Source organism: Betta splendens, chromosome 15 (genome assembly GCF_900634795.4).
Source record: "Betta splendens chromosome 15, fBetSpl5.4, whole genome shotgun sequence".
NCBI lineage: Eukaryota > Metazoa > Chordata > Actinopteri > Anabantiformes > Osphronemidae > Betta > Betta splendens.
In genome coordinates, this window is record NC_040895.2 from 11,561,493 (window position 1) to 11,585,638 (window position 24,146).

The 24,146-nt window shown below is 49.4% G+C and overlaps 1 protein-coding gene across 11 annotated transcripts in view; it reads left to right on the forward strand.

The window, feature by feature from the left end:
- The window catches only part of marchf8 (membrane-associated ring finger (C3HC4) 8), a 43,262-nt gene that overhangs the window by 4,439 nt on the left and 14,677 nt on the right, over window positions 1–24,146 (forward strand). For 5 of the 11 annotated variants that reach the window (XM_029174994.3, XM_029174993.3, XM_029174996.3 and 2 more), the window contains exons 2-3: window positions 6,499–6,693; window positions 17,456–17,500. In XM_029174994.3, coding sequence (XP_029030827.1) covers window positions 6,598–6,693; window positions 17,456–17,500 — 141 coding nt within the window. In that variant the 5' untranslated portion in view covers window positions 6,499–6,597. The other 6 variants (XM_029175002.3, XM_029174997.3, XM_029174998.3 and 3 more) reach the window with 4 other exon arrangements.

Genomic DNA, 24,146 nt, shown 5'->3' on the forward strand with positions numbered 1-24,146 from the left:
CTGCCTCAGAATCCTCCAGTAGTCTTTGATCATTTTCATTCAGTCCTGTGCGATGCTGTTATTAATAGTGATGTAATCATTAATTCATCCTGCTGCTGCTTGTACAGGGCTTTGTAGACGGCTGGAAACCTTGTAGTGGGGTTGAATTAGTTTTTCAAGCAGTGAATGAGTTTTAATTTATTAGTTTGACAAATATTGGTCCAGCGGAGTGAATAGAAGGACAGCTGTGGAAACACTGGGTGTGATGGATGGCAGTCGTTGGCAACCTGTGGCATAATATGCTGGCGTCGCTGTTCCATCACGCAGTGACATCTACATTATTATGAAGCACCAGCTTTTTGGGCCTGATGGACACAGATGTCTGCCTCCCTTCTACTACGCTGGGTTATTTCTGAGCCCCTTAGGTCTGAATAGCCCAATTACAAGTGTGTGTGTGTGTGTGTGTGTGTGTGTGTGTGTGGGAGGTGCTGGTTCTCTTTGTCAAACCAACCTGACATCTTCATTTGTTCTGTTACCTTGCAAATGACTGCGGTGAGGAGGGGGAGGGGGAGGCAGAGTGTGTGGTTCATGTATGACTATTAATAATGTGGACCATTGAGAAATTCCAGTGACGTGCTGCAGCTTCTGTTGTCGGTGCTCAGACGGATGAGTGTGCACAGGATGATCGTGGCTTGATCTGTAGCCCCCCCCCCACACACACACAAACACACACTCTCATACTCACTCGTCCACTTGATACGTGCAGGTCCAGGGAGCCCGACGGTGGCTGCCCCCGTTGAGCAACGCTTCACCAGTAACGGGCTTCTGTTTACTGGTGGGGTCAAGACCGCGGTTGCACTGAGAACGCTTTCGGTTTCTGTTCTGGCGCTGCCGCTTTCCCGGTTCCTCATTTCGGACCGTCGGCGATGGCGTTCGGCGCGTCGCTGCTGTGCGACACGGGCCTCGCATGCACTGGACGCCAGCAGCTGAGACAAGCTGCATCCTGTTTGGTCGAGGGCGGGATTGTGTAAGTCCTTGCTGGAACTGACCTCATCGGCATCGATTCCAAAAAAGGGCAGCGTTTGAGTTATGTTCTGCTCCCTCAAGTCCTGGATGAGACACAACTATGTCTGTTAACAGCAGGAATGAGGAAACAAACTGTTTAAAACTGGGTTATTGAGTCTCCACATCCCAGTAAAGGCCCATTGAGCAACGCTGACCCTGGTATTTCTCCGTTGCAGGGGGTGCAGACGTGCTCCTCGGGCCTAACTTACCTGCCTGCACCCACAGGTACTAATCAACAGGAGCACTGGCAAAAACGCTCCACGTGAGAGGGATGAGTCATGGTTCGAGCGCTGCCTTGCTTTTGCTTCCCCATTGCAGGCGAAACTGGCTCGCACTCGGTTGCTCTTCCTGCACGGCCAGATTCACCTCCCTGAAGCCTAAACGTTAAACAGAGGAGACTGTTTGTGTTCATGTTGGTACAAACATTGGTAAAAATAGTCTGTTTCAGATCTAATCCCACAATTAAAATGGTGATTGTGGAGCTGTAGTGATGAATTTATCAGTTGGTGACAAAGATAAATATGCGGTTGTTTTTGATTATTAAATGTCCTTATTGTTGATGTTTTGTATTGTTCTTTGAAGGTTAGACATTTAATAAATAAAGGAAATGGAGGTTTCCAGACAAAGCGACTATTGCAGCGCTGCTGTTATTATTCTAGTCAAAGGCTCTTGGTAGAATCTCATTTCCCACCATGTTGGGGTTTTTTCACCCAAGCGCTCTGACACCAGTCACATCCACCAGCAGCAGCAGCTCTTTGCAACGGGGCCGACGCGCTCGTCTTCAGCGCGAGCCCGTGTTCACAGGTGCGACCGGAGCTCAGACGTCGGCACGCGGAGGCCACGCCTGCTCACGTGAGCGGCCGCGTTCCTGCGCGTTCCCCAGCGGGCTCCACCTGCCGGGACCTGGTGAAGCACAGTCGGGTTGGACCGTGGAATGCGGCCGCACAGGTGGAAGTTTGACGTGAACATGTGGAAAGTTTGGTTTGTTTGTTTATCTCATGCGTCTTCCTCTTCGTTGCCTCCTGCTTCCTCCTCGCCGGCGGTACTTTTGAGCTGAAGCCTGGGGGGGGGGGGCGGTCTGTGGAGTGGGACGTACAGTAAGCGCGTGTCCTCTCTAACAATTTCACTTCCCGTCTGGTTTGATGCGCTTGCACTTTTCTCCTCGCTGCTTCTCTCCAGACGTGCTTGCATTCGGATCGCACTCGGCGTTCTCTTAAAGAGCACCTTGTCAAAACTCTTACAAAAAAAAATGCATCCAGCTCAGAAATGTAAGGTTATGAAAAGGAGAAAGATCCATTTGGACAGTCAAGGTTGAAATAGAAGGGAAAAACCTGCTGTCACATACTGTACAGGCATTAGAATGAGTTTGAAGTCCTTCAGTTCAGTTTTTTTTATTTAGTAACTCGTCGATAATGAAACGTTACAAGTATTAATTGTGTAGTTTCTATGGTGATGATGGTAAAATTAATAAAACTTGAAAGCCCCCCTTTGAGTTCCGTGAGGACCTTCAGTGGGATGAGAAGGCAGAACCTCCCCGTTCTGCGTGGGCGCCTGAATCTCAAAGCACGGGACAATAACCAGCGTTTCAGCGCTTTGGGGAATTAATGTTAATTAACAGCGGCCGACATCGTTTGCTCTGTTTATTAATTCAACTGGTGCGAATGATTTCTGCCGTGGCGATGGCGCTACCTGGACCGTTTTGTGTAATGTGCCAAATACAAAAGTGAGGATTTAATAAGAGATTCGTTAGGAATGAGTCCAGGCTGTTTGTTCAACTAAAACACTACTTTTAATCACTGGAGTAATTTGTGTTTCTGCCGTAAATGTGCTTTTATGGAGGCTCTCATCCAAATTTCTGACCTACTGATTTACCTTCTAGAGGGAAAGACTGATCCCAGTCTTTGATTAGCAAAGCATAAAGAATGAATGAAGTATTAATGCTGAGTAAATGGATGTAAATTCAGATGGTTGTTTCCGTTTAAGAGGCTTGAGCTGAAACCCTCAGTGGTTCCAATGCTTCCTGAGAGTTTGGTAGATTTTCAAATAAACGAAGGACATTAAACAAGTCGTCTTATGTCTTCTTTAGACCTGCTGGGAAATCGATGGCGAGGGGAAGGTTCTGTTTTCCTTCACTGCTCTGAGCTGGGGAGTTAAACAGGAACTTATTGGAAGACTTGTAAATGAGCTGTAATAGGGTGTATTGACTCTGTATCCTTATGAGCATCTAGTCTTTGCTCAGTCTTCAGGTGTGTGTGTGTGTGTGTGTGTGTGTGTGTGTGTGTGTGTGTGTGTGTGTGTGTGTGTGTGTGTGTGTGTGTGTGTGTGTGTGTGTGTGTGTGTGTGTGTGTGTGTGTGTGTGTGTGTGTGTGTGTGTGTGTGTGTGTGTGTGTGTACGTGTGTGTGTGTGTACGTGTGTGTGTGTGTGTGTGTGATCTAAAGTTTTTCATAAATGGAAAGAGACCATATTTTACAAACCATACAATTACATCCTTCAGTCCTGTGACTCATTAGCATATAATCAAATGGGAGGCTAACTGAGGCTCTGGGAATGAGTCAACATAAATAGTGTGGAATGCTTCTGTTTAATCTGCCATAGAGCGAGTGGCCGTGGAGATGGAGGCGACGTCGCAGTAATAGTCAGACTGCGCTAGTGCTGAGAAATGATGCAGCTACATTTGAAAAGACAATGAGCTAAAAAAAAAACCTGATAATTTATTCTCGGTACGTTTATGAAAAGGCAGTTGAAGTAATCACCTTCCCTGAAGCTCGGTGCAGCTCAGGCCTCGTACATGAAATTATGAAAGACAGTCAGTGATGGATAAATTATCACACTTTCAGACGGGAAATTCACTTAACAATTTAACAAAACTTTAACTGTGTGTGTGTGTGTGTGTGTCCGTGTCCCTCAGGTTTCCTCAACACTCGGTTTGTGTGCGCTGGCACCATCTTAAGTCCTCTCACTGCTGCCAACACAGCTATGGCATCTGTGCCACCATGATTTTAATGCTCCTCGCTTTTCTCTCACGCTCGTGTTTCAGCACATGTTCGTCTGTGTCCTCATGCATAATTCTCAACCTGTGTGTGAGGAAATGGTAAATCTATAATAATGTTCCTTTTTTATGAGGGACTGTGTTATTGTGGCCTCTTCAACTTCATCCCCTTTACTGCTCCGATGCTGTAACTCAGACGTCAGGCGACGGATTTAGTGGACGAGCGCTAACGGTGACACGGCGACGTTGGAGTCGATTGACGACCCGCCGGATGGTTCCGCCTGGCTGCTCATCAGAACCGGGCCACGGCGCCGAGCCGTACTGTAGCGGTGATCTGACAGCAGGGACCCAGAGGGCCTCTTGGCAAACTGAATAACAGCGGGCCTTGGCTGGGCAGGACGTGGAGGGGACAGGCCTGTGATTTACCTGGCAGCGGGGCAGAGGGACGAGGAGCCGAGACGGGGGAACGCATGGCCTTTAGTAGCGGAGGGGGGGGGGGGTCCAGTAAAAACCACGCAGCAGCAGCTGTTTGTGTATTCCTGTCTAATGAAACTGATGAGATGATGGATTGTTGTGGTAGGTGGACTGATGCTTCATTTCAGAGCATTAGTCACATGTTGCATCCTTCATGGCTTCCTAGCGACGCGTGCTGCTGCGCGAGATAATTGAAGTGAATCAGGACGTGTGTGTAAACTTGAAGGCTTCCTCGCTGCTCGCTGTAGCGTGACGGTTTCACACAACCAGTTGTGCAAAGTGCATCCATTTAGCCGAAGCTATCGCCCCCTAGACGGCGCGCGCTGACCCCTGGATCTGCTGCCATGGCAACGGGTCAGTGTCAAATGGGAACCAGGGGAAGCCTGCGATTGGTCGGCGTGCTGCTAGATGTTTAGCTTTTAATATTGTTGCAGCGAAGTCTTTGCCTGGCAGCGCGCACACACACACACACACACACACACACACACACACACACACACACACACACACACACCCTGTGATCCCAGACCTCCTGACACCTTGACTGACAGATTGAGTTTAGCTTTATTAATCCTAAAAATATTCTCTCTGTAGCGCTGAGCTGAATGCTTATGGTGGTGCCCACTGGTCCCGCCCCCTTGGTGCAACCTCGCAGAGCAGACAGCAGCGCCGTGTCAATTAAGAGCGACGTGGAGCTGCTTCTGTTGTACAGCAACGAGCTAAAAACGGCGACTGAATGAGAGTTGAGTGGCTGCAAACGGTCCATCCTGTGTTTTTCATTACGACACCCACTTTGCACTGTGCTGACAGCAGAGCGGTCTCTGCATCATAACAGGCGGCGGGGTTCGGTTGAAATGACCCCAAGAGGGTGCGTCATCGCTGATGAAACGGCTCCTTCACCTTCCTGACCTCCACCTGCGGCTCAGTAAATCATCTGCCGACCAGTCATCGACAAGCGTTTCCTCATTTTGGGGAAGAACATTTGCCTGTGTGCATGTGGTTGCTGAACGTGATGCTTCAGTGAGCTGCGTCAAGGTTCATAGAGTGACTGTAGAGAATGTGATCTGAGCTCCCGCTGGTTATTTAGTCTCCCTCAGTCAAGATAAGTTATTATTGACATTTTTAGATCATCTTCCTCACATTTCTAAGCCTCTTTTAATAACTGATAGTTGCCTGTAAGTATATGACTAACTTGGTAATTAGTAATATTTACACCCTATTTCCATCCATCATCATTACCACACGGTCCCTCAGCGTCCGCTGGCGCTGAGCCGAGGCTTCCGGCTGTGGCAGCGTCTGACTGACGGCGTCCGTGAGCGTCCGTGAGCCTGACCGCATCGGAGCCCTGAGAAGTGCTTATCAGTGGCGCTGCAGCGATGAACTGAAGCAGTAGCTACGTGTGGAAGCCCACACCCCAACTCCCACGCTCGCCATCAACGCTGCACAGTCTCATTACCGCCGTCTCTGACCTCCCATCTGTCCGCTTGCCTTCCGATTTCCTAATCCTTTAGAGAAGGAGCCGGGGCTGAATGGTTGTCAGCAGCCGTGAGGGTGGAGTCAAACCGGGCCGCTTGCAGAAGCTCCGCAGGACGGCCCGCTGCTGGTTCTGTCTGAATCTGTCTAAGAGGAACAGAAGCGCATGATCAGCTGTTTGCCCTCAACTCCAACTTGCAAGTCAAAGCCCTGAATTTTCATCTTCGGATAAACAGCCAGTTCCTGCACACGCAGGGTTGGGTTTATGATGATTTACGACGCACTTCTGGATTCACCCCTGCTGTAATTTATTACACTCGCTCTTGCTATTCTAAGACGAACCTCTGCTCTCCTGTGGAAAATCACAGGGTGCGACTTTGCCCTTGGTTGTTCATGAAGCTGTTCTGTAGGTCGGTCTCAAGAAAAGCTCTGGAGTTTTCAGGATTATGATGGGAAGTCAAAGTATAAAATGCTTGAAGGCAGAGCTGTAAAGCTGCTTGTTGTGTGTTTTCTGCAGGGAGGTGCGGTGAAGGTGTTGCGGGTTTGGACCATCATGCCCTTTGCTCCGGCGAGACAGGAAGTGTGTGTGTGAGCGTCCCTGGTCGGCTCCGCTGGGATGAACATGCCACTGCATCAGATCTCCGTCATCCCCCGCGACGTCACGTCGTCGCGGGTCTCGGGCAGCGGGAAAGCGAAGGACAAGGACAAGCAGGTACGCGCAGACGAGGTTTATGGAATGTCTATAACGAATGCAGGCGGCCGTCACAGAAGAATGGATGGTGATTTGATTTGCAACTGTGGTTAATGGAGGTTTATGTTCAGACATAAACCCACAGTTTTGGGTTCATCAGAGGTTCAAGTGGGAGTTAACGGTTTAATTCACATTTAATATCTTTTTTTTTTTTGCATGGAATGAGTCTCAGATGAGTCAGATCTGCTCTTGTGCCTGTCGACCATCTGCTTTTTCTGTCAAGTGGTTTTGACTCTTAAAGGAGCCACGCGCTGGATTAATTTAGGCTGTTTTGTAAACCACCAACTGCTTTTAATTGTATTGACATCTTATTTCTGCAAAATCACCGGCTGAGTTCCCTTTTCTCAGCAGCGCTCATGTAAATTCTGCCGCAGGCGTCACGTTCCCGCTCTCTCGCGTTGATTTTCCGCCTCCGCCGTCCGTTTCGCCTCCTGCGGCTGCAAACACCGCGGCGGCGCCGGCGTCCCGCTCTCTCTCCGCGGCCTCGTCGGGTCCCGGTGAAGCCCGGTGGCGCTGGTGCTGCTCAGACACGCGCTGCAGCGCATCTGCCTCTACCACGGTGCACGCGCGCTGCAGGCAGGTGCTGAAGAGTGTTAATGGTTTGCTGGTTTCATCTGTAGAGGAAGCTGGAAATCAGCCTTGTCATTGCGGAAGTGAAAGTCAGTGGTTTCATATTTAGATCAGACGTTTTGCAGTGGAGCTAGAGACAAAGTGACACAAGTTAGACACATAGTATGGTCTGATCGTCGCCAGAGTCATTTATGGACATTTTGCTGATCTTTGGGATGTGTTGATATTTGTAACTTTGATGCAGATCAGCTCCTACTTCATCAGCAATTCCTGCAGAAACCAGCATCACGCTGCCTTTTGCTTCCATCTGTGCTCAACAGGATTAAACTGAGCAAATGTTGACAGCAGTTAGCGCAAGGTCACTGAAATCCGTGGGCTTCTCCCTCGCTCCGTGTTTGACAGACGCGGTAAAAGCCAGACTTGCATCGCTCACGCTCTTATCTGCGTCCCGCTGCCTCGGCCTCACGTTCTTCACCCAGAGGAGAACGTGGATGAACGCGAGTGATCCCAGTTCTCCCAGTGGGACCAGCGGTGGACTGGAGGGAGGAGAAACGGGAGCGAGTGTTTACTGTGAATGTTGATCAGCGTCAGGGTCCTGGAGAGGTGTGTGTGTGTGTGTGTGTGTGTGTGTGTGTGTGTGTGTGTGTGTGTGTGTGTGTGTGTGTGTGTGTGTGTGTGTGTGTGTGTGTGTGTGTGTGTGTGTGTGTGTGTGTGTGTGTGTGTGTGTGTGTGTGTGTGTGTGTGTGTGTGTGTGTGTGTGTGTGTGTGTGTGTGTGTGTGTGTGTGTGTGTGTGTGTGTGTGTGTCACAGAGCGCAGACCCATCGCGCCCCCTTAGACAACACAACTGCTCTTTTAGCGCCTTGAGGGGAGAAAAAAGCCGAAGTTTCTCCCACTTAGAATGCAGGGTCGGTCGGCTGCTCCTCGGAGAGCTGCACATCTTTAACCGTTCCCGGACCCGTCTGGCCTTTCCCTTCCACTTTCATTTAAGTGCATTTGTCGTCAGAATCCTCTGCATTTGTGCTTGTAGCGACTTTTGAGCGGATAAATGTAATTCCTAGAAATGTTTCTACAACAAAGGCTTAGGAAGTTGTTGTTTGGGGTGAACCGTTCGCTGACAGTTCGCAGCCTTGGGAGAAATGACGGTCAGACGTGAGAGTCTGGTGTTTTTGATAAGCGAGGCAGCGAATGGATTATGTATGAGGTGACGAAGTGAAGTGGAGCACAGGTCTGCGGGTCGGTTTTGTCGCATGATCTTTCAAACCAGTTGTCACTTGCCGTTCACAGGAAGCGTTCGCTGTGACAACTTATAATTAGCTTGTTTCTTTTTATTTGCATAACGCTGCAATGCGTTAAAATATCGTACTCTCACTCTGAGTAAATGTAGTTGAGCTGAACCTGCAGCGAGGTCGAAGCCTCAGAGGCTCCACCTGCGGCCGTTAACGTCCGACTAAGAGTCTCCGTCGTCGCTTTTTTTTGTTGGGAGCCTTTATAGACGGGGAAAACAAATGTGCAGTGCCAGGGTTCATCAGCCGCCTGCTCTGGCGCGGTGCATATTTAACACACAACTGTGTGTCATTAGCTTAAACGCGCAGCATTAGGGACGATGCACCCTTTATGGTAGAAAGAAGTCATGTTCCTGGACGTCACATGCTCTGGGCTGCTGCCGTGCGCTCAGCCTGGTGGTGCAGACAATAGGTGTGTGTGTGTGTGTGTGTGTGTGTGTGTGTGTGTGTGTGTGTGTGTGTGTGTGTGTGTGTGTGTGTGTGTGTGTGTGTGTGTGTGTGTGTGTGTGTGTGTGTGTGTGTGTGTGTGTGTGTGTGTGTGTGTGTGTGTGTGTGTGTGTGTGTGTGTGTGTGTGTGTGTGTGTGTGTGTGTGTGTGTGTGTGTGTGTGTGTGTGTGTGTGTGTCCGCTCATGTGCTGCACACTGATACTCGACTCCGGCGCTTTTGATTCTGCATGCATTTTTCATGGCAGCGCTGGGAGCTCCGTCCTTCGCCGAGTGCCGGCGTCGAGGACAGAGACTCGCCTCCGCTCTGATGTTGATGAGTGGAGCTCCCGGGCGCCCGTCAAACGCTGACCACCGAGCAGAAACGCTTCAACGCGGTCGACTTCTCAGCCTTAAAATATAACGACGCGACGCTTTCCTGATAATTGTCCAAATGAGCGACACCACCCTGTCTGCACCCGGCGTGACTTCATGTGCAAAAATGCTGCCTAAAAATATTGTTTGATTAAATCCCACAAATGTGGGCATAAAGAATTTGGGAAATATGTTTCTCAGCCCTGAGGCGCAGAAATATTTTCCAAACATTTGATGTGTCTAAACTGTCCAAATCAGTCCCCTCCAGATTGCTGTGCCCAGGGGCATGTAAATGGAAATACAATGATAATTACCCAGAAAGCCTTGAGGCAGAGTAAACTAAGCATGTAATGCAGGTACTGTACATGCTTGTTAAACCAGTTGATGCTCAGGTTACACAGACGCAGACCTCTTATAGGGCTTCGCTTTATAACACACACACACACACACACACACACACCCATGTTCATCCTCTTGTATGAAAAACATGCCGCGGCCTGTCTATAGCTCTACAGACAGGCTGGAGAGAGAAGATAACATAAGAGTAATTGGATTCTCTCTCTTTTGGCAGCGGTTTCCTGAAAGGTACGAATGTTTTGCATGAGCAAACTAACCTGCTTCACATGCGGCACTTGTGCCGTTCAGCAAGATTTCCAAATGTGGCCAACTTCAAAGTGCTGATATACAGTACAGTAAATCCCGGCGATCACCGCCTGAGCTTGAGCACGAGTGACTGGACTTTTGTCCGTTTTATTGAACCTGCAGCTCCGCTGTTCCCGATCCGAGTGTTTACTGCGCTCTGAACGCCCGGTCCCCGCGAGGACGCCGGCGCACATCCCAGCAGCTGGTGTTTTGAGTGCGCCCGTCTGTGAGGGACCTGCTCGCTTCTCCCAGAGGACCCTGCTGCACTGAGCCCCGCGAGGCTGAAGCGCTAAAAAACATAATTAAACGTGGAGAAGCAGACGTGACGGCCGGCCGGCGCCGAGGCCCTTTTACTGTTGTGGGGAAGGATTTAGCTCCACCTTGTTAGGGATTTCATTAGCTCATATGAACGCTCTATGGGTTATTTTACAGTGTTTTCGTGCCTGTGGCACTTAGTGCTATTTTAGGTTTTATACGCACAATTACAGTTGACCCGTAGGAGCAGGAATGGCAGGAAATAATAATTAGCGCTGCCTTAGCTGCTCTTCACGCCGGGAGACGTGGCCTAGCGCATGATACAGAGCTGACGGCGGGCGAGAGCGCTGTTCCCCGCGTGGGGTTTGGGAGAACGTCCCCTAATTAACCCGCCGCCCCGGCGTTTAACCACGTCCGCGGCCCACGCTCGGCCACTGGCTGCTGCAGGAAGCGTCCATACATTAAGCTGCTTTCACGTCGGCTTAGCGAAAACACATTTTCAAATGATAATCTTGTGATTTACATATTCTGTGGGCTGTTGTATAACCTAATCCGACAGATGTGTAGCTATTAACCTACTAACCTAGAGAAATGTTCAGCCCCGTCCCACGCTCGAACAGAATGGGACTCAAAAACAACCCCCGGTTGTGAAAAGCATCTATTTTACTAGAATAAATTCGAAGGGAACCAATTTAATTTGTGCTCGGAGTTTCTGAAGTGGAGCCTATCTGGGTTCTAGGAGCGAGTGGCTGGAGTGGAGAGCCGGCAGATAACTGGAGACGCGTCCGCACAGAGCGAGTCGTGACATCACCACATGAAAGGGCGAATTAGCCGCTGCTCAGGCCTCCGAGCTGCCGCCGGCTCCGGCTCCGCTCTGATCTCCATCCAGAGCTCTCTGCAGCAGCTCTGTTCGCTGGGAGGTGTCTCTGTGGGGCGTCTGGAGATGCCGCCTAATTGCCTAAGACATGCTGACTTTGACTCCTGCTACTCTCGCGGCCCTGAACATTTAGCCGCTGCCAGTCAAATCAATGTTTGGGGCTCTTTGAGCTTTTCCCTCGGCTCCCGAATTGGTTTTCCTGTGGAGACGCTGGTGCTTCTCTTGCTGCAGGTTGTTGTCTGCTTCTTTTAGGCCTGATGGCTGCCTGTTGTAGCCGCGCTCCAGTGTGATGGGCTGTGATGCTCTAACTGTCTCCTTCCTTCTCCTCCTGCACCCCGTCCTCATTCCCATCATCCTGTCATGGTGTTATTCAGCGAGAGATTAGCCTAGTAAATCTCCCTGCGTGAGGATTCACTACTGTGACCACACTGTGAACTCCCTCCTGTTGCTGTCTGGCTGTCAGCGCAGACAGATGCCCAACAGCTGCACACACAACTGCGGGCCATGACCGCTCATGCTGTAATTCTGAGACTGTGACCTGTTCGCGTCTTGATACGAAAGCTGCATTTTCAGCCACAATAGCAGCTGTGCGGACAACAAACCGTACGTGCTCCAGAATAGCTCCATGTGTCTGTAAGTCTCAGTAAATGACAGAGTCCATGCCATAAACAGTCATTACCTTTTGATTTGGGCTTTGGCACACTTTTTCCCCAAAATGGATCAAATGGGAAACGAAGATAAGATATAATTGCCGTGTAGGGAATCAGTCTGACGGCAGGAATGAGACCTGGTCCCGACTTATTTTAATCTAGAAATATCTGCTTACAGTTTGATTTAATTCTTGTTATCTGTTTAGGCCCACGGCTTAAACCTAAGCTGCAGTGAGGAACCGTGGTTGAAGTTGAAAATGAAAACCGTGCTGCTCGATGCCGGTCGGGTGCTGTTCCAAAGTTACCTCCAACAGCAGCAACATGGGGCTCACTTAAAAACAAAAACTTCAACCTTCACGCGCAACTGGGCTGTTTGTCTTTGTGACAAAGCGCTATAGAAACGGAAAACAATACAGGTTCCAAGACAACACAATTGAAGTGCGCGTGTGGAAGGGAGAAAATTACAGGCGTCGAATAAAAACGCTGTGTTCGCCGAAGGGTTAATCAAACGATTCAGTGGGAATATGTTAACGGCTTTCATCAGAAAAAGGGTTTCAGAATCAGGGTTTTCCTTCCCAAGTATGATCATTAGGGACGTTTTGTCCGTCTGTGCTGATTATTTGGGTAAATCACCCACTGAGATCAGTTGTTCAGAAACTTGACTATGAAAATATTAGTCAAATAATGTGACCCACCTCCATGTTTTAGTAGATCAGTAGAAATCTATGAGCTTTGAGTCAGACTGTGATGCTGCTGTTTTCTCCCTCGTGCACAGGATCTGTCTTTTAAAATGGTGAAGGCAGAGGCAGCGTTTTAACCCCACAGGCCAAGTGGAACTCCAGATGTTAGTGACCTGAAATCTTCTGTGGCTCGAAGCCTAGAGCACGTTTTTAAAGTCTCGCAACGGAAAAGCAGCCGGAGCAAAAGTCCTAAACATTCACTTTTGAAGATTTTTCTTAAAGAAGCTAGCACTGCATCACCAGGTCACTGCAAGTGGCTGGTACAGGGGCTTGAGTCGATTAGAAAAGGACTCCTACGGGAGAACTAGTCGGTCGTGTATAAACAGGAAAGTAACCAGCACAGATAACACTCAGCCAGAGTGATGATGACACGGGTCATAAGCCACTCTTGAACTCGTGAAATTGTATTCCGTGCTCATCCTCAGCCGGTGGACGGTCCAGCCGGATGAATGCACTCCACCGTAATCTCCAGCGGGGCTTTGAGTGCAGAGGACTGTGGCCTGGTATTGACATCCACCTCTGTAGCAAGAGGACGAACAGAGCCGGTGCGGCTTATTGAGCGGAGGGGTCAGACGAGAGAAGGAGAAGATGATGCAAAAAACTATGAGTGCAATTACAGCCTGCCGCCAACGGCATCAAGGAAGCAGGAGACGTGCATGTTGTTGCCATAGAAACGGATCAAGACGGAATAAGAGTAGTATTGGCAGGACTGAAGCAGCAGACGCAGAATGTGTAGAAACGGTCTGCTGCCTCAGCTCTGCTTCTGTCCGAGCTGCCGCGAGCGCCGCGCTTTCTCACTTCGCTGCTACATTGAACATACAGGTAGTGGTTTCTCCAAGGACTGATGCCGTGTCCCGCGACGCACATCCAAAGCAACCTGAACCAGGAAAAAAAATATGCCTTCTCCGCCAAATGGAGGTGGAGCGTGTTTGCGCGCGTACGAGCCGTGGACACCTGCTGTCAGTTCCCCCCTCGTCCCTTTTGATTGACGCGTTCCTCTGAACCCGCGGCGTGGAACATGGCGGCGGCTCCGTTATCGTCCCCGCACGGGTCACGCCACCAGACGTGGAAGCAATCAGTTTGGAGTTTTGAATGCTGGTTTGCATCAACACACCTCCTCCCAAGTCTCTGCGACCCCCTTCAGGTTGTCTAATAGGCTGCGATAGTGCTGTAAGTGGTGACACGAGAATCTTGGGGCGCTGCGATAAGATGAGCAGAGAGGATGTTCCATCGCTATGGAAACTGCCTCCCGTGGATCGCTGTTTTTGTCTTTTCTCTTTTGCACCTTTTATAAACCGCTGCTCTCCGGTCGTTTGTGACACACGATCTCCTTAAATGATCGCCTGCGGTCGAAAATGCATTGTACACACTTAACCATAGAGGCGGCTTGTTTGGATCAGGGTCCAGAAAACAAGCTGAGGCCTGAGTTGCAGCTTCTCAGAAATGCAGCTGTGGAACACGTGGAAATCTATTCATCGCAGCTTATTGATGTGACGTTCTAGTTTGTACATTTTGTGTGTGGAAAACTTGAACAGGTTGTTGGACGTGTTTAAGGCGTCCGATGAGACTGGGAGTGGTGGAATAACCACAGGAGAGTCGCTGCACAAGTCAAACCGTGTCATCATGAAACGATGGCCATCTGTTCCTTCTGTGCTTCTCTCTAATGACCATAACACACGTCGCTGCGATTTACTTAAAGACCAATGACGAATCGAGCGGGCAGTTATTGACAAGGCGGCGTGAGATTAGAGCGGCAATTGGTAAAATTGCGACTTGATGGGAAATATGGATGAAACCGTGGGCGAATGCGAATAGGGGACAGCAGCAGTGGGAGATGGAGGAGCAGGTGAAGAAGAGTGTGGAGTTTCTCTTCATGCTGGTCACTTCACTGTAACTGTCTGCTCCGTCCTCTTTGTGCCTCCGCTGTAATAGTCATGGCTTCAACACGCTTGTTTCACGCCGGACGACCCGCGCGTCCCCCGGGGGCCGGTCGGCCGGCGCTTCTGAAGGGCCACGGCGATGCTGTAACGGTTGGACAAACATGGCAGCAGCCCCCGGTGGCGTCAGCGAACGAGTCGCCTGCCAGGAACGGACGTCACTTACTGGAACGGCTGCAAAAGAGGAAGCGCATGAACATCAGTGAAGAGCTGAATCAGAACGTCTCAGAATCTGTCATGCTCTTTGTCACGTCATGACTTCTCTGAGCTGCCGAGGAATTTCCAATAATTTCAATAAAAGTCTGTGATCAGTGACTTCCAGTTAATAGAGAGATGTGAAGACTGGTCACGTCTTGTTTTAAAGTCGAAAAAACAAAAAAACTGTCCTCGTGACAACCTCAACCCTGATTGCTGAAATACTTGAATTTCTGCATTAATGCATTAGTAGGCGCTTGTCACGTGTATTTTACCACCACAATGCTTTATTACAGGATTAAATTCATGAGTTTATACTAGACTTTTACTGCACTGGGTTTTAAATGTGAGATTTAAATTAGTTTTTCCATTGTCCTGCCTTGAGGCAACTTTTGACTCGACTATATACATTATTTAATGTTTGTAATAAAAAATGAAATGGTGCTTTTATTTTGAAGTGTAGGGTAAGAACAGCATCGAGTCAGCAGGGGGCAACAGAGCAAACTGTGTATCTGAGAGGAGCTCATCAGTCACTGCAGCACCAGTGGAACCTGATCCGTTGCTCGACCTTGATTGCTTTAATCTCATCTTGTTTAAATAAAATGAGTTGTTCACACTTCCATATCTGGTAAAAGCAACAACGGCGCTCGGAAAATATGAAACTCTCGTATTTGAGCCTTTTCAGGCATTCAGCATTAAAAATACAGCTGCCTTTTAATGCAAATTGAGCTGGATCTCATACATCAGCTCCGTATGTTGGCGACTGCATTGTGTGGGGGATGCATTATCTCTCCCCGTCATCATCAAAGCGAGGAGGTGGGCGAGCGAGAGGGAGGTTGTGCACCTCAGGTAGTTGTAGAATGAACGGAGCTGCGCCCACTGGTGCACAACAAGCTCAAAGCCTGTGATGCTACAAACGGAGCCGGGAGGAGACGCAGCTGTCTGAGGGATCTCTCGTCGCTCCCGTTTTGTTCGTCGACAGGAGCTCCTGCCCCTGAAGACGCCGTCCTCTGACGGCGGGGCTCGTTTTGTGTACGAGGAGCGTTGGCCTCGCCCCGGGCGCCGTCCCCGTGCTGTGGTCGTAGCCGAGGTGCTTCACCGCGGCGCGGAGGCTGAAGGTTTACATTCAGGAGCTGCAGCTTAGTGACTGCAGGCGCGTTTGTCTGCCAGAGGCCTCCCGCTGAGGGTTTACGTCCTGTAGAGAGGCCGCTCGCAACCTCCCAATCCTGATCCGACCCCGCGGGCGGGAGAAGTGAAAATGCAGCTGCTGCTGTGTATGATGCATACTGTACTACAGTGCGATTTCAGTGTGTACATGTTAAAATAATCAGGTTTTAAAGGAGCATTTCGGGCCTTCTCCGCGCGTCTGGGGTCGACATCAGGGCACCATCTGTTCAGCAGCAGGTGATGATTGATGATATCATGGATGGTGGTTGAGGCCAGAGGAGAGAGGTGGACTCTGAGGAGCGGGAAGCGTTGATGCCGTGTGTGTGTGTTTTTAAACACTGTGCTGAGGTCGTTGCTGATGATGGAGGGAGGAGGAGCTTTTGAGGAGATGGTCTGTTAAAGTGTGTAGATCACATCCACACACGCAGCCTCAGATACTGGAAAACCAAGCAGAGCTCAGTCTCTGCTTCGCTCTTCTTCCTGCACGATAGCAATCTTAATTACCCTCATCACGCTGCTGCTGTTTATGGAGGCCAAGCTCAGAGTATACACTGCAACTGTAAATATACTGTCAGTAAGAAGCGTTAGCCGACAGTGCATTTCTGTGGTCTTGTTAAGAGGCATGATTGGCTGATCTGAGGTCAGGCTGGTCTGACGCCTGTGACACTGGGTCCACATCTGCATGTCAGTCGCCCACTGTTGATTTGTCTCATGAACTGCACACATTGAGGCTTGTAGACCCGACGGCCCAGCGTTTATCAGGTTCTGATGATGAGTAGGTGCTTAGCTTCAACGTGACGCGTGTGCGGCTGCTGCACATCAGACCCTCAACATGAAGCGGCATCTTAAACTGTGCATCTGTACAATCTGAAGTATTTATTTATTTATTTTTGAATCTGAAGTTTCCCATCTCGTTCTTTTCCGCTGCATCAAAGACGTTCTGGGCGCTTCCCCTTTTATAGAAAAGCATCTGTTCTCCCTTAAGCTCACCCAGACGTTACCAGATGTTCATGTGCCAAACTAATCACCTTCCACTGATTTTAGAATCTGTCTCCCTTCAAATCACTTAAAGAACTGCAATAAAGCATAAACGTTACCCTGGTGGTCGCTTCAGACTCGCATACATCCTCTCCACATCCCATAAGTCGAGGCTCACATCTGTTCCGCTGATGGTGGCGGTCCAGCACGGCTCACTGGGCTGAAGCCATGGCGTCGCACACTCCCGCTCATCAGTGTTTTTGTTAGATTATTATCCTTCCGTTACACGCAGTGCCGTCTTTGTTACGCGCTGATGAGACAAAGTGACCCCGTGCTTCTTCCCGTACAGTGTGTTCTGGCCTGTGCCGCCGCAGTGAGTCAGTCATTAGTGACACTAAGTGCCGGTGTTTTTCTGCTGCTCGACGGCGTGAGTGAAAAGGCTCCGCGTCACGACTTTGAAAAAACAAGCGCAGCTTCAAATGCAGAGTGGGCCGATTCCATTCAGGTGAATGAAACGGCGTCCTCCCTGCAGGATGGCGCTTCAGAGTAAATCCTTACACAAACCTGTGTAAGGCCTGACTCGTTCTCCACCGTCTTTTACTGAAGACTCTCTGTTTTCCTGTTTTGCAGCACATCATTTCCTCGTCCTCGCCATCTGCGTTCCCCTACTGCTCCGTGAGTAGCCTCTGCTCCCAGCCCTCGGTCGACTCCTCTCTGGTCTCTGCAGCAGGGGCGCTTTTGGCTCTCATCGCTCTCCTGGCCCCGTCTCGGTGCTGCCTTCTGCTTCCTCGGTGGCAGCGGCACCGGTGGCAAACTGTGGTTTCCTGCCTGTTGCTGCATTTGGCCCTGATGTGATTGATTTCCTACTACTGGCTGTCCTGCCGCTTTGCTCACCACCTGCTTTCAGCATCTTCTCCCTCTTTGTGGGCTCTAAAGGCCTACTGTTTATGCAGTTAACCATAGTTTGAATCAACTACTGTAACTAATAAAAGGGTGATATGCGAGTGTTTCTGTGGGGAAGGTCACCAGCTGAGTTGTGCCCTCCACCGTCCTGCCACCAGCCTTGCAGCTTGGCTGGAAATAACCGCTCCACGTGTGGCTCCCAGAGACGGGAGGCTGTAAAGTTTGCCGCCTCGTCGGCCCAGCTGCTCTGCCGACGGTCCCCGGTGCCCACGGCGAGCGCTCCTTTCCACACACACCTATAGGCTTTCACAGCTCCAGATGGATGCGCTGCATCGGGTGTCACAGTGGAAAAGGGTAGTGGGATGGCAACAAAGCAGGAAAAGCCTCAGTCAGGGACTGCTGTGTAGTGGCTCCCGAACTTAGTACAAGTAGCAAGAGATTATTTTGCTTGAATCGTGTCTCTCTATGTACGTCAAAATTAGAGGTAGGTCTGATTGAAACGTGCTGCAGCCAGACAAGTTATATTGCTGTCGTTATCGCTAGGCGTGACTGCATTTGAATATGAAGTAAAAAAGGCTATTACAGCTCAATTTCAAGCCCAGTGGGACGTCTGACGTGTTTCTCCCTCACTGGAGATCAGCCTGTCAGACTTGTCCTCTTCCCGTCTCCTCGTCCCCTTAAATTCCAGCGTTACCTCCCCACTATTTAACATCTCTGTGACGTTGTATGACTCATCTTTAAACTCGCTGCAGGACTGATGGAGGCTTCTGTATCTACCGGCCTCCTCCTTTTTCCTTTTGGCTTTTTATTGAATGTCCCTGAAGACAGGCGGTCGACCTGTGATGACACATGTGCAGCTTATTTGGTTTTGCTCACACCGAGTAGCAGTTAGTCATCATAAAAGCTGAACCTGCATCATCTGCAGCTACAGCCGGTCCATACTTTACCTTGGCAATCTGTGCTCCTCCGTGCATCGTTGTTCCCAAGGGGCTCCGTCAGTGAATCCCATACGTTTGTGTTTGGCCGCCCGCAGACTGGACACATTGTAAATAACTGCATCATATTTGGAAGCTGTCATTCTTAATGAATGCAGGAGCAACTTATCCAGCCCAGTGGAGCCGCTCTGCTGTTGCCTGCTCTTGCCTCATCATTGTTGCCTGGATCCAATATTACACAGTTTATTTAGAAGCTCCTGGGGTTTACACAAGTGCTTGTTTTGCTGATGGATGCGTGTTATTTAAGTAAAAACACAAACACTATTAAACAAATACAGTACACTTTAAAGTTCATGTTATGCAGAACAGGCTGTATTTGATGGATTTATTTTTATGTTAATGAATATTGATTATTAGGTACATCTGCCTTTCAGTGTAAGTGTTAGAACACCAGGATAAACTCATATGCATGAATTATTACTGCATGCAGTAAATATTGCAGTAACGTTACACTTCCATCTGCTTTATTGATATGTCTGTTTTAGTGGACACCATTCTTTGCTGCCTGTGGCGTTGGTCAGTATTTATTTAGTGCTTTGCTGCAGCTTTGTCCTTGAATGCAGCCGTTGGTATGCGTGTAATAAATTACCCTCCCTCGCCGTTCCACCTGGCTTCCCTCAGCACCTGCTGGGGATTGGTGGAGCCTGCAGTAATGGCCCCTCTGATTGGTGGATAAGGATAGTGGTTTATAAGAGGTTTGGTGGCAGCCTCTTTGTCTTAAACAGAGATTCAGATGCGTGTGTGTGTGTGTGTCAGTACGTACTTAAGGAGGGTTAGGTAGGAGTGCATTAAGGTTAAGCTCATATGCAGAGCAGAGGGAGTCTATTTAAAGGACACCACCTCCCTCTCATGAATGATTCATGAGCACCAGTTGTCCCTCCCCCATCAAGATCAGCTGGAGGAAAAGGAAGGCCAATGGCATTACAGTACGAATTGACTGTGTGTGTGTCTGTGTATTAGTGTGTGTGTGTGCAGCTGAGAGGCAGAACAAGCCTGGACAAGCAGCGGCAGCAGCTCTCCCCCTGTGTTTGTGTGTTTGTGTGTGTGTGTGTGCGAACAAAATGTAGGGCAGCTGCTCGGTCTTTCTCCCTCTGCCATCTCTCTCTCTCTCTCTCTCTCTCTGTCTTCTCCCCTGTCCGTCTTTGTTTCTGTGCTGCGCTGCGGTCGCCACGGTGACGACTGACATTGTTGCTTCCGCGTTGGGCTCCGTCTCTCTCTTTCTCCTTCTCGACTCACCTCGAGGATTTATAGAAAGAAAGGGATGTAACCTCCGTGTGGGACCATTGTGTGTGTGTGTGTGTGTATGGGTGTGTGAGTGTGTGTGTGTGGGTGTGTAACAGAGGTGAGGTGACTCCTGGAACTCAACATGAATTCCTGTTGGAAAATGAAGATTCAGGTACGGATTCTCCGTCTTGCCGCTGTAGTGTTTTGTCTCCGTGTTGTTTTTGTTGGTGGCCGTTGTGTCGATGCTGACGTTGTCATTGTAACGCTGTGATTTCACTCATCTCATCTGTGTGTGCGCACGCGATCATATAGAGGACCGACGGGAGGAAGGAAATGGAGAGGACAAGATGAGAATAAAAGGAAAGAGGGGGCAGATTGTGGCTTCCATTCAGTGGTTGTTATGGTGAGGCCTTCAGTCTCCGTGGTGATGGCACAGTCCTTCTGCTGCAGTAGCCAAGAGATGAAAGAGTTGCTAGGAATGTGTGTGAGAGAGAGACAAAGAGAGAGGAGTGGAAAAGTAGAGAGAAGAGGGCAAAATGAACAACGGTAGACGGATGTGTTTTGTCTGTTCGTCATGTTGAGCCGTGGATGTGTGTGTGGGTTCATTAGGTTTGTTTTGGATGAATGTGTACTTGTTTAAATATTTGATTTGTGTGTGTGTGTGTGTGTGTGTGTGTCTGTGTGTGTGTGTGTGTGTGTGTGTGTGTGTGTGTGTGTGTGTGTGTGTGTGTGTGTGTGTGTGTGTGTGTGTGTGTGTGTGTGTGTGTGTGTGTGTGGTTTAGAGCAGCATCTGCCCCTCGGTGTGAAAGCTTGACCCACTTTCTCCTCCCTCTGCCCTTTGTTTGGGTGAGTGGGCCGTGAGCGCCCCGCGTACAGCTGAGCACTGTCGCTGTGCTTTGCATTTTATTATTGCACAGTCACGTGTCGTGACGGAGCCTAAAATCAGCTGAAGGGAATGCAGTGAAGACCGAGCAGGACCGAGGAGTCTGCTGATACCTCATGGCCGCTGTCTCTTTGTTGCGCTTTAGTTTCCTGTAAAAAGCCTCATTCACTGTCGTTGTGGTTCTCACCTTTAACACAGCTGAGTGCTTTTGCAGTTAGTATTCACACGGCTGCATGCAGGGTTTTTTTTTTTCTTTGTTTTTTGTTACAACACATGAAATGAGACGTTCATGGTCCCAGTGGGGGCCACAGCTAATGCTATGTTCTGCTAGCTACAGAGAAGCTCTTTGCTGCTCTCCAGCCTCTGGCTGTCATCAGATTCCTGCTTTTGGAGGCGCTGATAGTCTGCGTTTCTCTCCTCAACACAGGTTTCACTGAATTGATGTTTTTCTTGCAGTGCTTTAATGAGTACGGGCCAGTGCTTCACTTGTTGACCTCTGGATGCTTTCTGCGATGGAAGGATTAGATAACAAAGGGCCCGAGGATTCGCACACTAATGATGCAGCTAATTAGGAAGCTCTGTTCTGAAGCGTACTTTTTAACGCCAGTATGAGTAGTGATTCATGTGTCGACCGCTGCGACCCGACGCGCTGCTTCCGTGCGGAGCAGGACGGCCCTGGCACTTCCTGTTTGGACATACTGATGTAATTACGTCTGAGATGAGGGACGGAGAGCGAGACGGGAGCCACGGGTTCACATCCTGAGGATCCTCGCTCGCTCACGCGCTCAGACGTGGTTCAGTAGAGTGTGTGTGTGTGTGTGTGTGTGTGTGTGTGTGTGTGTGTGTGTGTGTGTGGGGGGGGGGGGGGTTATCTCTTTATGTTGTTGCTGTGCATAGGTTTCTCATCTGGATTCAGTCTGCGTCTCCTTGAGTGTGCTGACCTCCTTTTAAAACATAAAAGCCAACTTCCTCTTCTGATGGGACGCCGCTTTGAAGGACATGCGAAGTGGGCGGAGCCAGTCGGTACAGCGTTTATTCACTTATTCTGTGTGCCAGCAGGAGCCTGTTCATATCTAGCTTGACTTCACACACACACACACACACACACACACACACACACACACACACACACACACACACACACACACACACACACACACACACACACAGAGGAAGGCCCCTCTCTTAAGTCTATGTTTGGCAGGAGCTTCTCTGAAGTAAACACTTCATGAAATGTGCCACAAGCCGGAATAATGTGCTGTCGCACCTGCACGTCTGCACACTCGACTCAGTCTTGATTCCTCAAAAGCAGTTTTCCAGCGCTGCTCATTCAACCGTGACGGTAACATGAGCATGTGCCGCTTTGGCGTCGGATCGTGACTCCGTCTGCTCTCGTCCTCCGTCGCTGGCGGGATTTTCCCGACCGGCGGCGAGGGTTCGTGTTCCCTCCTCGCGCCGCGTCTCGCGCCGTCCCTCTTCTCGCTGGGATGTCGCCTGTTTGTAGCGGGAGACGATGAAGCGCGTTCTTTGGCCCTTTTTCAACAGAGGAAGTGCCGCACGAAAACAAGCCTGGACAAACCGTGAGAAACATGTGAAATAAGGCAACGTACAGTACGTGTGTGCATATGTTCAGGTCAGAAGCATCTCACGTCTGGCGTACAGGACGTATGAGCCATTGTTGGACAGTTTGCCTTGGATCGGTGCCATTTTCCCAAGGTGATTGTGAAAAGGCTCAGAATGTTGCTTTTTCACTTTCACACCGTCTCGCCTGGCAGTTTCCTTCCAGCTCTCGCTGAATAAGGAATATTCCACATACTGCACCGTCCTGATCGCGGTTTTCTCCTATTGTGGTTTCATTAATGCCAGGAAGCGGCTTGTTTCTCTCTATGGCAGCCGATTGTTGAACCTGACTCCACGATTGGCCGTGGGGCGGAGCCAGCAACACGTGAGGCTAATTACGTCTGTGCCGGGACAAGATCAGCGCAGGTTGTTGTGTTTTTAAGCTGGTGATGATGCAGCACGGCTGCTCACAGTGGGATAAATAGACGCTGCAGACAGGGTTTTTCAATATGGCTGCTGTCGCTCTCTCCACTGGAGAGATGCAGCAAGTCCAGGCAAGTCGCTGGAGAGAGAGAGACACGTGTAGTTATTGCATAAGAGAGGAGTTCAGCCTTTACTTACTTCGATGTATTTTACCATCTGTGGTTTGGCATCGGAGGACTGTTAATATTAAAAACGCACTGATGATAAAAACTACACGACGAACAGACACTTTCAAGGAGCTCCTGTTGAAATCACAGTCATCCTTTGGGACGGAGTCGAGTCCCTCTGAATATGACCTCCTCTTCTCTGTTGAACTCTCCAAAGCCTTTAATTTTTTTTTATAAGCTTGAGTCTTGAGGGTTCAGTTTGAACGCTGCGTTATCAAAGGCCGGGTTGTGGGAGCTGACCGACACAGCCGACTGTGAAACCTGAGCCCTTCTTTATCCCAATTATGCATGAGCCCGGACAGTAAGGGCCTTTCTAGTCCACAGTCATGGTGGCAGAAAGGAAGCTGAATCCCACTGTGTGCTGCAGGTAAAGCACTTTAGAGGAACAGGGATAATGAAGAAGGAAGGACTTGTATACATGGTTTTGATCTGTTCATTTTCCAGACATTTTCAGCCCGTCCGTGTCTGCTTGTTACGCCTCTATTGGCCAATAAGGCAGGATAAAGGGCAAAGATCACCAATTTGTTTTTCATGTTCTGGTTTTTAAGGCCTGCTCCTTATCCACAGCGATTGCTTCCTATAAAACCTGCATGTGTGTTCTGTCCCGTGACGTCCTGACGAGTCCTTTGCTGCAGGAATCGCTCCCATTCACATGTGACATAATATTGAAGATACTGAGGATGTAATGACATGGGAAGTCTTAAAAAAAGCTTTTAATTACAGGAAACAAATACCTGATGAGATGCGCCACAATGGACGCGTTCCCCATCAGCTTAATTAGTTTCTCCTGTTCTCAGGTGCTAGTACTGTAAGTAAATTGGAGTGGGAGCAAATGAATATTCGTGTTGGTGTCTGGTTGGTTTCTGGGCGTTTGAGCAGCATATAATGAAGCAGTGACGTGTGACATGGGGTCAGCTCTGCTTCCACGTCAGGATACAGTTGAAGAACACTCCCTTTCTCTCACCCAGCGTGAACTCAATATTACGTAACTGATTGATTATGATTATCATTATGAACCAAGGATTTATTACAAACACTGAATGCAGCATCCAATGGCTTCTGAGCACCACTGAGTGGAATGAGTCAGAATGAGCTCCAGGGACGTG